Here is a 15,986-nt window from a genome sequence, read left to right on the forward strand (position 1 = left end):
GGACATTCATTTTACTACCTTAACACCCTCAAAAAATCTTGAAGGTATTGGAGGCTGTCAGGGTTTTAGACATACGTTTTTTACGTTGGAATTCAGTGACTTGAATGTGAGCGCACAATTGTTATTTCTTAGTATATACAGGCCGGTAGACATGGATATACAATTTTGTTGGAATGCAGGCTGACACCTCTCCATTTATATCATCAACCTGCTCATCTACACTGCAAACTAAATAATTCACCATTGTGCTTGTTTCTGTTGTCTGACAGTGGCCATGTTACCTTGAAGAACAATCCCAGGTGAAGATCATGTAGATATGAATAGCACTAGGACTCTTTTGGCTTGCCTGGAATCTAGCATAAAACTGTTTCTAACACTAGTTTCTTTTTAATACTCCATGCAAACAATCGGGCCAGCCTTTCCTTAGATCACAGAAAGCATTTGTCTTTGTTTAACCTAATGAAATAATCATTTTGTTTCCATAATTCTAATAATATACTGTATAGGAAAGGGTAGTATACGGGTATGGTCCCACGTATCGGCATCTGTTGCGGTGGCCATTGGCCGCATGATTTTACCAGGTATTGGCAAAATCGTGTGACCATTGGCCACTCCAAGCGAGCTGAGATTCAACTGCTTCCGGACGCTGCTATGTGGGACTGTAGCCTAAGGGCGAGTTCACACAGGGAGTTTTAATGCTGTGGACAGATTTGAACAAGGCCTAATTGACAATTTAGGGGAGGATGTTGCGATATTTGAATTTTCATTCAGTATTTGTCGCAGAGACCTCTGGAAATGACGGTACGTGCATAAACGCTACCACCATGTCATAGGTTAAAAACATCCTAATTATCCCAGAGTCATTCGACAAATCCAGAAGGCTACAGACTTCTAGCGATATTAAGCCTGGTCTTATTTATTTGCTTACTTGCAGCTTTTTTTAGAAGTACATAAGCCTTGCACCTTACTTTTGCTAACTAAAAAAAAAAAAATAGGTGCTTTCTTATATCTCTGGCAGGCTGCTGGATTTTTGTTGCTGGTAATGTAACTTTTTTTTTCCCCCTGTATTCTGTTATCATTTATGGGCAAATACTTAGTTGGCGTCATAGTATGTTTTAACTGTAACCTATCTCTATTCATGAGCAATTACAGAAGCAATATCAATATGTTGCCCATAAATGATCATTTCCTATACTAGGGAAGTCCCCTGGAGTCCCTGCCTTTACCTTCTAGTCCAGGGAGGCAGGACTTCCCCTCCGGAGAGGGCTCTCCATAAACTGAAAAAAGTATTCCAAACAGTATGTCTTAAGTTTTGTTTCTTAGCCTGGCTTGTATCTTTATTTCTTTTTCATGCTTTCGTATGCTACCCTTTCATTTGGTAAGTAAATCCTGCCTTAACTTTGTTCTAGTCCTCCGCTCAGGCTTCACTTTGAGTTTGGAATGTGACAATTGAATTTGGCCTGTTGAATGGCTTTTTTTTTGCCTGTTGCTGTACTTTTAATACTGCTTCTGTTTTCTGAAGAGTCGCCAACTAGAAGTAATATACCGAATGTTTTATTTCTATAACTGCAGATCAGTAGTAAAATACACTATAAAAAAAATGTTAAACTGCAGTCTAAGTGTGACCATACACTGTTTGATTTTCTGTGGTGATCAACTCAAGAAGATGCACTTTTTTCTACGCCTACATCTCCAGGAACTCCTGGTGGTCTGGGAATAAAAAGCTAATACCTTTCCTGACATTGGTGTAGGTGACGTCCTCTGTGTATGGCTGACTCCTTCTCTTTCAGGATCTACAGCGAAGATCGTTTCCTCAACCATGTTCATTTTCAGTACATATACACGTATCAAATATATCCCTCTTAGAGATGACCTGTCACTTCTCCTGACATGTCTGTCTTAGTAAATACTAGTATTCCTTATGAAATTACCATTCTGGAGCATCTCCGCTTAGAACTCTGCATTGTGCCATTCCTCTGTTATTGCTCCTGGAAATGTATAAATAATTTGGCAAATGAATGTTGCCATTTCCCTTGTCAATAGGGTGTGTCCCTACATAGACACTGTGACCTCCAGCTCTTTTTGGACAGAGTCAGAGTGTTCAGTGACACTCCACATTGACAAGTGGAATGGTAGTTGTGAATTTACTCATACGTTTCCAGGAGGAATAACAAAGGAATGGCACAAAGTATAGTTCTAAGAAAGATGCTCCAGAATAAATATATATATGTGAGAGAGATCCAACAGCACAAGCATCTTTGACACTGCCCATAGCTGATTGGACAGTGTCACAGCGATAAGTAACATGCCCCCATGCCATTTACACACCCCATTGACAGTTATGGGGGTTATTTACATATCGGGCACCAAATATAACTGCACCGTATCTAAATAACGGAGGAAGATAGGACAAAATTTTAAAGTGAGACAGGGTTTGTGCAGCCCTGCCTATTACATGGTGAACTCAGCTGAACATGTATGGGGAGGTGAAAGGTTCTCTTGAAAAGAAATAAAAAAGATCAGTCATGCATTCTGTAAAAACAGAAACCAGTGTGAACAGAGCCCTGAAATAATACGTTTTTTGGCGCTGATTTTGACGTGGAAACGGCCGAAATCGCCCCCCCATTGATTTCAATGGGAGGCAGAGGCGTTTTTTCCCTCGGGCGGCTTTTAGCAGGCAGTTCAAAATCTGCCTCTTAATTCCTGAATTCCTGGAATTCTGAGGCAGATTTTTTTTTTTCTGCCGGCTAAAAACTCTGTCTGAACAGGGCCTTAGGTAGCTTACTCTTGTGTTAGAACATTAGCAACTTTGTGTGTTTAACTGACACCACCCAACTATTAACTTGTATTTATAAGTTTAAATTATTAACAGAACAAGTTCTTCTTTGTTCAACAAACGACTAATGGCAACATTCCCGCAGATGTGAACAGAGCCGGTTTAAAAGTATTACTTCAAAAATATTGTTTTTAGATTTTGTTCTTATGTTTTGTCCATTTGATGTTATTTGGAAAAGTTATAATACTGTAGGTCATATAAATGGATATTATCATTATTAATAATAATAATACTAATAACCATGACCTACACGATGTTCAATGAAGGAGCAGTACTAAATATTCAAATAATCTTTCTTTATTCAACACAAAGTTACACAAAGTGCCTAGAGAGTAGGGTGACCACTATCCACGTTTCATTATATCACATATTCCTCAATATGGCAAAATACATAATCTTATCAATACATAAACAATATTTATAGTTCATAAAGTTTCATACCTATAAAACGAAAAACTGTAGTGAAACACACTTTGCTGCTATGACGGCTATCATTTGTTTCACTGTGGCTTCTCAGGGCATGTAGCTCTAATGTACTCATTTTTCCAGGGCACATTTATTACCCAGTGCTGATGATGTTTAAAGAGGCTCTGTCACGAGATTATCAAATATTATATTATATTGTTTATATACACTGATTTTAGGACTGTGGAATAACAAAGATTATGAACTGTGCCATCTAATGGTTGTATGTATGTGCTACAGCCTTCTGTTATTAACACTATTTAGTGGATGTAAGTAGGTCTGGCCAATTAATAATAGAAAAATAACCGAAATTCAGCGCAATTAACAGACATCATCCTGCCCATTTCGATTTCTTAAATTTTTTTGTCCTAGTTTCCTCTAATTTTTTGTATCTGCGTCCTCAGGACGCAGTGCAGTTAAATCCAATGGTAAAGCATGGCGCCGTAAGGTCCCTGCTCTACCATTCACTATGTATCACTAGACACTCACGGCTCGGCGCAGACCGGCGCGACGCAGTGATGTAATCGCACCTGTCTGCGCCGAGCCACACAGACCGGAGGAGCAGATGGATCTCCTCCTTTCGTCCTTGGAATGGGCTTAGGTATGTATTTTATTAGGCACTATTGGGGCTGCTATAGTGGCAGCTATGGGGGCATTATACAGCGTGGGATCAGCTATGGGGACTTTATACGGTGTGAAGGGCAGCTTCCCTCCGCCCCCCAATCACCCTGCCGTCCTGTCTCATCATCCCTGCACTTGCCAGGGAGAGTGAAAAGTGAACCTCTGATTGCTTTCCTCTGGAGTGTGCAGAGATCTTTCCATCTCTATATATAATGTGTTGTGTTGTGCTGTGCATAGCTCAGTGCACGCTCACAGTATTGTAATGATCACCTCAGAGTTCACTGCCCATGAAAGATAGACAGATCGTAACATCACACACTTAGACACGCCCCTAGCAACTGGCCAGAACCAGGAAGTGGGAGAAAATAGATGTGGACGGTTTCACAAGAAAAAAAAAGCTGCAAAAAAGGTACTTTGAAGTGAAAAAAAATGGCTAAGAGTAATGTATTCACATAGAGGGACATAATAGCAGTTTAAATTAATTTATTTTTTTTTTGCATAAGTTTAGCTACGCTTTAAGTCGTTGAATTCAGTATGGCATAAAAATAGTCGTGGTTTCTGCTCAAATATGGCTGTATTATGACACCATCATGTAACATAGAATATTATTGCATATGTTACTCAAATTATTAGGTTGCTTATATCAATTAAATATAATAATATAAAGGGTGCAAGAACTCCAAGGTGGTTAGAGAATGCGCACACGTCTTTAATAGATGTATCCAGAGACAACCGATGATGTTGATCGTTACTCTTAACATTGTGACAGCCTCTTCTGCATTATGTTCTTTTTATAATTTTTAAGGGGTTGTTCAGTAAAGAAATCCTATATAACCTGTTAAGGAATTTTGAGTTAATACTGGGGGTCCACTGTTCAAGATCCTCATCTCTTGGCCAGAGTGTAGAGTGGCTACAAAGAGCATCTCTAACACTGGAGGGCCTGTCCTGTCCTGCATTACACAGACAAATCATTGATCTGAAAAGCACTGTGTAAGGCCTCGTGCACATGACCGTCTCCGGTCCGTGATATATGGACCGTATGTTTACCGGTACCGACCACAGTTTAGGGAGGCGGGCTACTAGCATCAAAGTTATCTACTAATAAGGTCCTGTACTGAAAACATGATTTTAGTACGGGACAGTATTTCCGCGGAGAGGGAGGGACTTCTAGCATCATAGATAACTATGATAGGAGCCCGGCTCCCTGAATTGTGGTCGGTGCGGGAAACACGGCCGACATACGGTCGGTATATCCCAGACCGAACATGGTCGTGTACATGAGGCCTAATGCTTTATTTGCCCTGTGGTGGAGCTGCAAGAAAATTAAACAATTAAGCTTTTACACGGGCCAATTATCGGACAAACGAGCGTTTTTATATGAGCGCTCATTCCCGATCATTACCCTGTGTAAACAGGGCAGCGATCAGCCGTTGAACCAGCAAACTCTCATTCATCGAATGATTATATAATTTATGCAGCATCAAATATTCTCGTTCTTGGCAGCACATCTGTGTAAACAGTGATGTGCTGCTGACATGATGGAAATGTATGGGGACGAATGATCGTAGTAACAATCACTCGTCCCCATTCATTACTGATTATAGCTCCTTGTAGGGCCGAGCAATTATAACCTAAATCAAAATCACGATTAATTGAACATGTAACCTCGATTACGATTAATGAACAATTATTTAGGCCACACCCTTTTTGCATGCCACACCCCTATTTGCATGCTAAGCCATTGAATTAATATTTATCCCTGAGCCTGCTGTATACTACTGTATATAATATACCCCCAAAACTGCCCCTTGCACAGTATATTGCCCCCATAGCTGCCCCCACACAGTATAATGCTGATATAACTGCCCTTCACACAGTATAATGCCCCTATAGCTGCCCTTCACAAAGTATATTGCCCTCCATAACTGCCCTTTACACAGAAATGCCCCCCATAGCTGCCCTCCACACAGTATAATGCTCCCAAAGCTGCCCCCACACAGTATAATACCCCCATAACTGCCCTTGTAGCTGCCCTAAACAAAGTATAAATGCCCCCATATCTGCCTCCGCACAGTATAATGCCCCAATACATACCCACCTAACCCCGTTCCAACGACGAGTGGAGGAGATCCCTCTACTCCTCCGGTCCGTGTGGCTCAGCGCAGACGGCCGTGGTGACATCACTGCCTAGCGCCTGTCTGCACTGAGCCGTGAGCGTCCGGCAATACATAGTGAATGGTAGAGCAGGGACCTTACTGCTCCCTACTCTACCATTTGGATTCAACTGTATCTGCATCCTGAGGACGAAGATACAGTTGAAACCGGGAAAAACAATAGAAGAAACCGAAATGCGCAAGATCATGTCAGTTAATTGCGATGAGTTTCATTTTGTTTTTTTTGTTTTTTTTTATTTCCCAGCCCTTGTGAAAGGAGCAAATGAGTGCAGATCAACGAGCTGTCTCGTTGATCAGAGCTTGTTTCCGCAGGCCGTATCGGGAGGTGTAATAGGACCTTTACTGCCAGGTTTGCAACACCTTACAGCAGCTTATTGTCAATTGTCCCTTGTAGCAAGTAGGGATTGTCCAAAGCAGAGAACCCCTTTAAGGTGGAAGACACCACTTTAAAACAATAAAACTAAGGTGCATAGCCTTCCTAATACCTTTTTAAGTAATCTATTTATAATCTCATACTCTGCCTCCCTTCACCCATGGTCTGTCACTATTACAATGCCCATATCTGCTTGTCAAAGGGTAATGTATTTAGACATGCTAACAGTGACCAAAAAAAATAAAAATCTTGCTCCATTACACACATCCATCTCACACAGAAGCCTGTCAGATGTGTGTGCTGAACGACCACCATAGTTTTTTGGGGTTTTTTTTTTCTTTGTTTATTTTTAAGATAAAAAAAGCAAAGTTATAACATAGTTATAAGACTACTTTTTAGTAAATTAGCATTTTCCAGGTAATGGATGGTGACGGCAAACAGATGGCAATAGATTTCCTCATAAATCATATTTCTCTTGATCCTTATAGAAGTGCAACTCCATCACCGAAGAGAACATCTGTTACTTCTAGGCCATCAGTGGGTAGGGGCAGTAGGGATCGATTCACAGGAGAATCCTATACAGTGTTGGGTAAGTACTGCAATTTACATGCAGGTTCATTTTAGTCTGTCTTTAACTGCCTATTTAATATTATTTTGATTTTAATTCCTGCTGGATTTGAGAAGAATATTTTTAATGTTCTTATAGAGATAGAAAGATCTTTTAGTGGTATTAGACCAAGTGTCGCTTCATCCTAGTAATGCCTTTCTGGTTTCCACCATCGGTATCTATTGCAGTGTCTCCCAACCAGGGTTCCCCAGAAGACCGCAACAGGAAGACTTGTCACTTTAACAGTAAGACCTCATGCATACGACCGTAGAGGTGTGCACGGTCTGTGATTATGGCACGGACGAGCAGCGGAGTGTCATCCGCGCGCCGTCCGCAATCTTGAACCGGGTACACACAAGATGTGCTCTGATTTCAATGAGCCCGGATCGTATAATGACATCCTATTTTTTTTGCGGTCCGTGGAAACCACGGTCGTGTGCATTGGCTCATAGGATATATTGTTCCCTATACTATCCGCAATTGCGTATAGTAGACGGCCGCAAACGCACGGTCGTGTGCATGTGGCCTAAGGATGGACTCCCTTCATCCTGCTCAGTGATGTTTGGCAAAGCGATCAACAAATCTGGGACAGAATATAGCACTGGGCAAAAATGATAGATTTCTTTACCTTTCCCCTACATAAAGCTTATTTGACGTTGGAATGGAAGTAGAGGCCCCCCATTTGAAAAACTTCTGACATGTCCTAATGACACTTCAGAAGATTTAATCGGTGGTGGTTCGGATTATTCACCCCTCCCTCACACGGCTGTGGTCCGCTTTGCTCGGCTCTACTAAGTTTAACTGTCGTTTCAGGTGAATTTTCAGAATAAAATGTCCTTTATGTGTACGTGAAGAATAACACTTTTTCTGACAACTATACGACTTGTATCTGCGTTTTTCCGCAGTTTCCTCCCTCTGCAAGCTCTATCTCTAATTCTCAATTTTCCTTGAAATCCCTTCTAGAGGGGCAGAGACTAGCTGCTACGATGTCTCCCATACATAGCACAGAGAGAAGCATAGAGGACATTATACATGCAGTTGTACTGGGGTGAGAGTATAATACTTACCAGAAAATGATGACCGAAATCAGAAGCAGTAAGAGAAAGCATGGTCTCCTATCTATCTTCGGATCCTTCTCCCCTATCTATAGCCCAAACATACACACAGAAGCAGCAGCAGCATGGAGGACATTATACAGAAATAATAAGCAGTGATCCTGTGGAGCCACTACTGGGGTGAAATAGTATAAGGCCTCTTGCACATGACCGTAGCCATGTGCACGGCCGTGATTTTCGGGTCGGCCATCCGCGGAGTCACCCGCAACTCGCGGGCCGTGCACATGGCCGCGTGCATTATTTTCTATGAGCCTGGACCGCAGAACACGGCCGTAATAAGACATGTCCGTTCTTTTTGCTGTCCAGGCTCATGGGCCATGCACGGACCGTGGAAACCACAGTCGTGTGCATGGCCCCATAGAAATGAATGGGGCCGCAATTCTCCCGTGGATTTTCGGGGGAATTGCCGCAAAAGCACGTTCGTGTGCATGGGGCCTAATGCTTAGTAGAAGTTGATGACGGAAATCGGGAGAAGTAAGATTATGTGTGGTCTTCTATCTATCTGCAGATCCTGCTCCCCTATCTCTTTCTCAGACACACGAGCAGCGGCAAGGCGACCGTTATATAATAGTAATGAGCAGTGTTGCTGTGAATCCATCATTGGGGTGAGAACACTTACACGAAGCAGTGTCTCTGTGTCTTTCTGCCTTTGCCGCAGCTCCCTCCCTCCCTCTCTGCTTTCAATAGAAATCTATGGGTAACAGCTGTAATCTGATGTCTTTGTGAGGTTGATAATCCGGCGCTGCCTTACTTATGACCGATTTTCCAGTGTATTGAAAGTAAATGATCAGTTGCAGACCATAAATTAGGCCGGTAAAGGGAGAAAGAGGCATTTTTCTGTAATAAGGTTATTACACAGTTCTTTATGTAGGCTTGCACTATTGATTTTATAGAAAACGGAAGACATCAGTTACCCTTTCATTAAAATGGTCCTTTGGATATAACATCCGCATCTATTCTTTTATAAATTGTGTGAAAGTAGCCGCTAAAATGATTCAATAATTGTGCTGGGTTGTCTTTTAATGACTATTCAATGGTTCTTTAAACAGGTGACACAGCAATTGAAAGTGGACAACATTACTGGGAGGTGAAAGCGCAAAAGGACTGCAAATCATACAGTATGGGCATCTCGTATAAAACAATTGGCAAGTTTGACCAGCTAGGAAAGACAAACACAAGCTGGTGCTTACATGTGAACAACTGGCTACAGGCAACTTTTTCTGCAAAGCATAACAACAAAGCCAAAGCCCTGGAAGTAGCAGTACCGGATAGAATAGGTGTATACTGTGACTTTGATGGAGGTACTTTATTCTGTTCCTTTTCTCCTTTTTAAATATGTCTGACTAATGGGATATTAGGCAAAATAGATTAGGACTGGTCAAATATGGATGCAAAAAATGTATCAAAAAAATCACGAACAGCCGACATATATTTTACTGAAAAATTGGAAAATCATAATAAATAATAAGTAAAATATATCTATAGTTCAGACAATAATATGAACACATTAGCAGCGTGTACTGTGACCTGTAAGGCTTCGTTCACACCTGCATCAGAACGCCGTTCATGGGTTCTGTCTGCGCTTTCCGTCAGCGGGACCTAAGAATGGAAGCTTAACTGAAACAAACGGAAACCATAGGTTTCCGTTTACATCACCATTGATTTAAATTGTGACGGATCAGTTGCAAATTGTCACCGTTGTGTAAGGGCATGTTCACATCACCGTTCGCTTTCCGTTCCGGGGTTCCGTCTGAGGTTTCCGTCGGGTGAACCCCACAACGGAAAGTGACAGCACAGCTTCCGTTTCAGTCACCCTTGATAGCGGAGTCGACTACGCTATTGATTCCGTCGGAAAACCGGAAACCAGCTGGAATGGTGACGAACGGAAACCATTAGCGATGTTTCTGTCACCATTGAGATCAATGGTGACTGAAATGGAAGCTGTGCTTTCACTTTCCGTTGCGGGGGTTCACCCAACGGAAACCTCAGACGGAACCCCGGAACGGAAATGAACGGTGATGTGAACAGGCCCTAAGGGTTCCATTGTTTTCACAGCATCAATACCGTAGTCGACTACGGTATTGATTCCGTCAAAACAACGGAACCCTTACACAACGGTGACAAACGGAAACCATTTGCATCGGATCCGTCATCATTAAAATCAATGGTGATGCAAATGGAAACTTATGGTTTCCGTTTGTTTCAGTTTCGTTTCCGTTCATAGGTTCCCCTGACGGAAAGCCTCGATGGACCCCATGATTGGAGTCCTGACGCAGATGTGAACGAAGCCGAAAATGACACACTCCTCCAGCTCAGAAAAAAATCAGACCCTGGAAAAAAAGTATATTTCTTCTGACTTTTTCAGGAATTTACAGATAGTTGGCGACTTTGCACGGCATCTGTTATTTGTGTTCTATACCGTAGATTGTCCTCTTTTAGTCCACATGGTAACCAGATAACCAGTTTAATAATCTGTAGCACAATATTCAAGGGACAGATGCCAGATGGTATATATGCACAGTGCTTGTGACACGGTTTATCAATGTTTTACTGAATGATTGAGTAGTGCAAAATATTTTACAAAGAATAAAGCTTCACATACACAAAGCAATTTTTCATCTAAAACAACACAAATTTGATATATGAATTTGAATAATAAATGACTACAAAGAATGTCTTAGTAATTCATTTGGGACATTTTTCAGTATTTTGGGAGAGTTTTACCTCCCATTTCTGTTTAGATCTAAAATTAGGCTGGACTTAGGGCCCTTTTACACTGGCCAATTATCGAGCAAACGAGCATTCACAGAGGGCTCCTTCCCGATCGTTGCCCTGTGGTAAACAGGGCAATGATCAGCTTGTTCATCGGCTGATCATATAGTTTCTGCAGCACTAAATATTGTCCTTCTCGGCAGCACAGAGATGTGCTGCCGACATGATAGAAATGCATGGAGACAAGCGATCCTAGTAACTAGCACTGGTCCCCATACATAGCTCCTTGTGATCGGCCCTCGTTGTTACGGCCAAATGGGCCAGTGTAAAAGGACTGTCGGTGTGGTAGGACTGTCATGTTGTGTATTACATTTGTGTAGATTCTTTCTGGAGAGAAAGGGAAAATGTATACCAAAAGTAAATCTCAAATTGTTTGGAAATAGTCAAATGTCATTATACTTTTTGTATTCTGCAAAAAATCCTGAAATAATGTGCTGTCTTATTATGACCTTCCAAATCCTCTGAACTATTTTAAAACATACATTTTAACAAAAAGGAATATTATAATCCTATTATCCATTTAAAGGACATTAATGACATTGACTCATGTAGGCCGCTCCTTTTTTAAAAAAAAAGGAGCCAGCCCGACAATTATTTGATTTCCCCGGGTACAGCTTTTCACCCCCGGTGATCAGCTGTTATCTTCAGGGAAAAATGTGTCTGGCCAGTCATTTCCCCTGCAGCGGCTACTACAGGGTAAATGTAGTAATGAATGCTGGACATTCAAATTAGTGGCCGACCGTGTAATATATAGATGGGCAGAGTCTGCCAGAGTATAAGCCATTCTCTGTGAGCAGCGCTAGCTTATAGAGTGGGGTCTTGTGCGGGTTTCCTCCCCTATGGTATATGATAGAGCAATAGGGGAGATGAAATAACCTTTTTAAAGAAGACCTGTCAATAGGTCATATAAGCTGAACTTGTTACCTGACCTGAATAGCGCTGCCTTCCTGATTTTATAATTTTTTTTAAATAAATTAATTTATTTTTTATATATAAACGTGGACCCACCCATTCTAGAAATATGGCCCACTGTTGTGCTGGCTCCCTCTATGCTAATTTGCTGTAGTTGGTCAACAGTGTGTGAACTACCCTCAAGCTACCTCATGCTGATTGGCCAACATCAGAGGTAGGGAAGCTAGCTCCACCCCGTTGGCTAACTACATCAAATTAGAAAATAGGGAGCCAGGAAATACAAAACAAAACGGCACTGGAATTAGAGAAACACAGCTATTCAGGTCCGTTAACCAGTTCAACTTATGTGACCTAGTGACAGGTCCTCTTTAAAATGTCAATTTTATTTTAAAAAAAAACCATATATAGTCAAGCAGATCTTACAGACCACAAAATTATACAATAAATTGCAATTTGATACGCTATTGTTATAAGTTTGTAAAATAAAGATGCTGGTCTTAATGTTTCAATTGCTCATACTATGTAAACTTTTAGTTGTCTTTTTTTTTTTTTACCTTTTTTTTCTTTTTGCAGGTCAACTTTCATTTTATAATGCAGACACAAAGCAGTTACTGTATAGCTTTAAATCAAAGTTTACACAACCAGTTGTCCCTGGATTTATGGTTCGTATTAAAAATGTCATTCTTTTCCCAACCAGTATCATGACCGTATCATCTTGTATATAAGAGAAAATTATTGTAAACTTGATTAATTCTCTAGAATGAACTATGATTTTACCATTGTTGTTGTTCTGGCTTTTTTGAGGATTTTCTTTAACTGATTATAAATTGTGTGGCTGTACCAATAGGTTTTAGGCATGGAAGCTCATTGCACTGATACATTGCAGCAGCGGGGTCCTACGTTTGCTTTAAACTAGGGCAACATGCATTATGTTCGCTCCGTGTTTGCGTGCATTTCTTCTGGATATTTTTCACACACTCCAAAAAACTTAGTGATAGGTCACTTGAGTACCTATATAATTGGGTCCTAGTGTGTGTGAGATTGTGAACTCCACTGAGGACAGGAAGTGATGACAGTCTGTATACAGCACTGCGGAATATGTTAGCGCTATATAGGGAATGGGTACATAAAGAGCCTAACTTTGTCTAATTCTTTGCTTACAGGTGTGGTGTGGTGGTATCACAATATGCACAGGACTACAGGTTCCATGTGCTGTCCGAACACTTCAGAAATCCGAGAACGGAATGAGTGGTTCATCCAGCAGCTTAACCAGCGTTGCCCAATAACATAACACTTTGAGATGATCGAATGGAAAATTTGCTCTGGTCTGATTGGATTGCTAGATATTTCCTATTTAAATTTAGTAACATTACGGTTGCTGTTCACCAAAAGCAGGAGCAGACTGATGATGATCGGGTTATTTGCCCGCCGCTGCTCTGAAGCTTGCAGTGTCTTTGGTGCCTGACTATGCTGCTCAGATCCAATACTAACATCTGCTACAAATGATTTAACAAGAGACTGAGTAAATAGGGACGGGCAAACAGAGAATATGCCGAACTTGTAGGTTGCTTGTCATTACCATGGATGCCGCCTGTGCAACCCACCTTAGGTGTATTAAATGACTTGATTTTTTAATTTACACATATACCCACCTTTGTACTTTGTGGGTGGGATGCAGTGTTCTGTAGAACAAATGTCATTTTAAAACGATAGTCTACATTTTAATTTGTTGTAGATATGCTCAAATTACTGACATGAAGTGCTTCTGCTCTATGTTCAGGTCCTCCGGGAAACAAATCTCATACATATAATACATTTGCAGGTAACGGTTATTTAAAGTAGGAAAATACGCATAATGGTTGAATTTGCTAGATTGTGTGCATAGTTGTTTGGTTGAAAGAATAATTTCTTAGAGGACCAAAGTGTGAAGAACGGTTTATAAAAAGCATTTTGGTCTTTGATGTAATTCCGTCACAACATCAAACATGCTTCTAAGAAATGGCAATAGTATATTGATTTCGTAACACTTTTTAGAAGGGGTTTTAAATCCAGAGAACCCACTTTCTATTTCGTAATAGTGATTGGGGCCCTTACACATCCCTTAAAGCGGATCTGTCATCATACTATGCAGCCCTATGTGAGAGCAGCATAGTATGGGGACAGGTCCGCTCTACTTTTAGCGCCCCCTACATCTCTCACCAGTGACTGGCCGGCAGGGTTCTCCCCTCTTGAATAGCTTTGAGCCTACTGTATTTTTTATTAGGCTCTATTAGCCAAAATGCTGCAATAAGTGGATCTGTCCTCGTAATATGCTGCCTTTACATGGGGCAGCATAGTATGATGACTGATCTGCTTTAAAGTGGCCACTTGTTTTTAACTTAGAATCAATCATTGTCTTTTTATAATGAATTCTATTGGGAGTATCCAATTTTATGATGTGCCGTTTTCAGGAAATCTCAGTTTCAAGGGTCTGTCTATCAATGAATGAGTCTCTGTTGGTGGAGCTTATAAACTTGTTCTGTGAGGGCTATTCCCATTCAGATTCACTGTTACGCAGCAGGGAATGTGAGGTCACATGACGGTTGAGTCTTGAAAGGGCAGAAATCCTAATGAATATTCATAGGCATCCATGTTGACTAAGAAACAGATGTGATTCATGAGGACCACACAGTAAGTTATATAAAATTTACAAAGTGGAAAAAAAATGATATTCTAAATGTATTCGTCCAAAAACAAAAACGCATTTTGATCAAAAATTGTGCATCTCCTACTCCAAGCATCAGTAAGGACAAATTGTTGTATTATTAGGCTGGATTCACATGAGAATGTTACGTCCGTAAAGGACGAAATGCATTTCGGCCACAAGTCCCGGACCGAATACACTGCAGAGAGCCGGGCTCCTAGCATCATAGTTATGTACGATGCTAGGAGTCCCTGCCTCGCTGCAGGACAACTGTCCCGTACTGTAATCATGTTTTCAGTACGGGACAGTAGTTCCACGGAAAGGCAGGGACTCTTGGCGTCGTACATAACTATGATGCTAGGAGCCCGGCTCCCTGCAGTGTGTTCGGTCCGGGACTTACGGCCGAAATACGTTACGTCCTTTATGGACCGAACATGCTCGTGTGAATCCAGCCTAATATGCCGAAGTAGTACGTACACTTGTATCTTCTAAACCGCTTCCTTGAGGGCTAAGCAGGTCTTTGTAATAACTTGGTACATATACCCTTTCCGGCTTTAAATCTCCAAGTAATTCAGTGGGCTGAAAGGGGTCAAATGACACTTCACCTTGCATCACAGGCTCCAAAAGAAACAAGGGCTTACTTCTATTCTTTCCCTGACTCACACTTTGGCCTTTTAGTAGTAGTACAGTTTTGATAGAACAATGTTCAGGTGAACTAATCTAAAGGAAGCCTGTCCTGGTGATAGGTTCCCTTTACAGAACAGAAGGCATTCTTTATGGGGCACAGATGAGATGCATTTTAAGTTGACATAATATTGCTCTGCTGTTCTATCTGTCATGTATTGTTAGGGCGTATTCACATAGACCGTTATGGTGTATTTTTGCTGCGATTATCACTGCGGGTTCACATCTCTTGCAATTTTGCGAAACCACAGCATTTTTTGTAAAAATGTTGCACTAATGGCGGCAAAAAAAAGCCACAAAATCTGCCCGTGTGAACATACCTTAACAGAGTGGAGCTCCGTCATACTCCTTGTAACAATCTTAGGGCCTGTTCACATCAGCGTTCGGTTTCCGTTGATTGGTTCCGTCTGAGCTTTCCATTGGAGGAATCCATCAACAGAAAGGCAAACGAAAACCATAGCTTCAGTTTGCATTACCGTTGATTTTCAATGGTAATGCTTCCGTTGCTAACAGTTTCCGTTTGTCTCCGTTCCGTAACGGTTCCGTTTTTTTCGGCAAAATCAATAGCGTAGGCGAATGTGCTATTGATTCCGTAAAAAAACCCGGAAACCATACCGAACAAACACAAACGAAAACCATTAGCAACGGAAGCATTACTATTGAAATCAATGGTGATGCAAACGGAAGCTATGAGTTCCTCCGACGGAAAGCTCAGATGGAACCATCTACAGAAAGCGAACGCTG

The 15,986-nt window shown here is 41.2% G+C and overlaps 1 protein-coding gene across 3 annotated transcripts in view; it reads left to right on the forward strand.

Moving 5' to 3' along the window:
* Positions 1-14,732, forward strand: part of FSD1L (fibronectin type III and SPRY domain containing 1 like) — a 67,927-nt gene extending 53,195 nt beyond the window's left edge. Inside the window, exons 10-14 of one of the 3 annotated variants that reach the window (XM_075826046.1) lie at positions 270-299; positions 6,958-7,058; positions 9,241-9,492; positions 12,449-12,537; positions 13,039-14,732. In XM_075826046.1, the coding sequence (XP_075682161.1) occupies positions 270-299; positions 6,958-7,058; positions 9,241-9,492; positions 12,449-12,537; positions 13,039-13,161 (595 nt within the window). In that variant the 3' untranslated portion in view covers positions 13,162-14,732. The remainder of the gene's footprint in view (positions 1-269; positions 300-6,957; positions 7,059-9,240; positions 9,493-12,448; positions 12,538-13,038) is intronic. The other 2 variants (XM_075826054.1, XM_075826064.1) reach the window with 2 other exon arrangements.
* Positions 14,733-15,986: the final 1,254 nt, after the last annotated feature.

Source organism: Rhinoderma darwinii, chromosome 1, assembly GCF_050947455.1.
Source record: "Rhinoderma darwinii isolate aRhiDar2 chromosome 1, aRhiDar2.hap1, whole genome shotgun sequence".
NCBI classification, from domain to species: domain Eukaryota; kingdom Metazoa; phylum Chordata; class Amphibia; order Anura; family Rhinodermatidae; genus Rhinoderma; species Rhinoderma darwinii.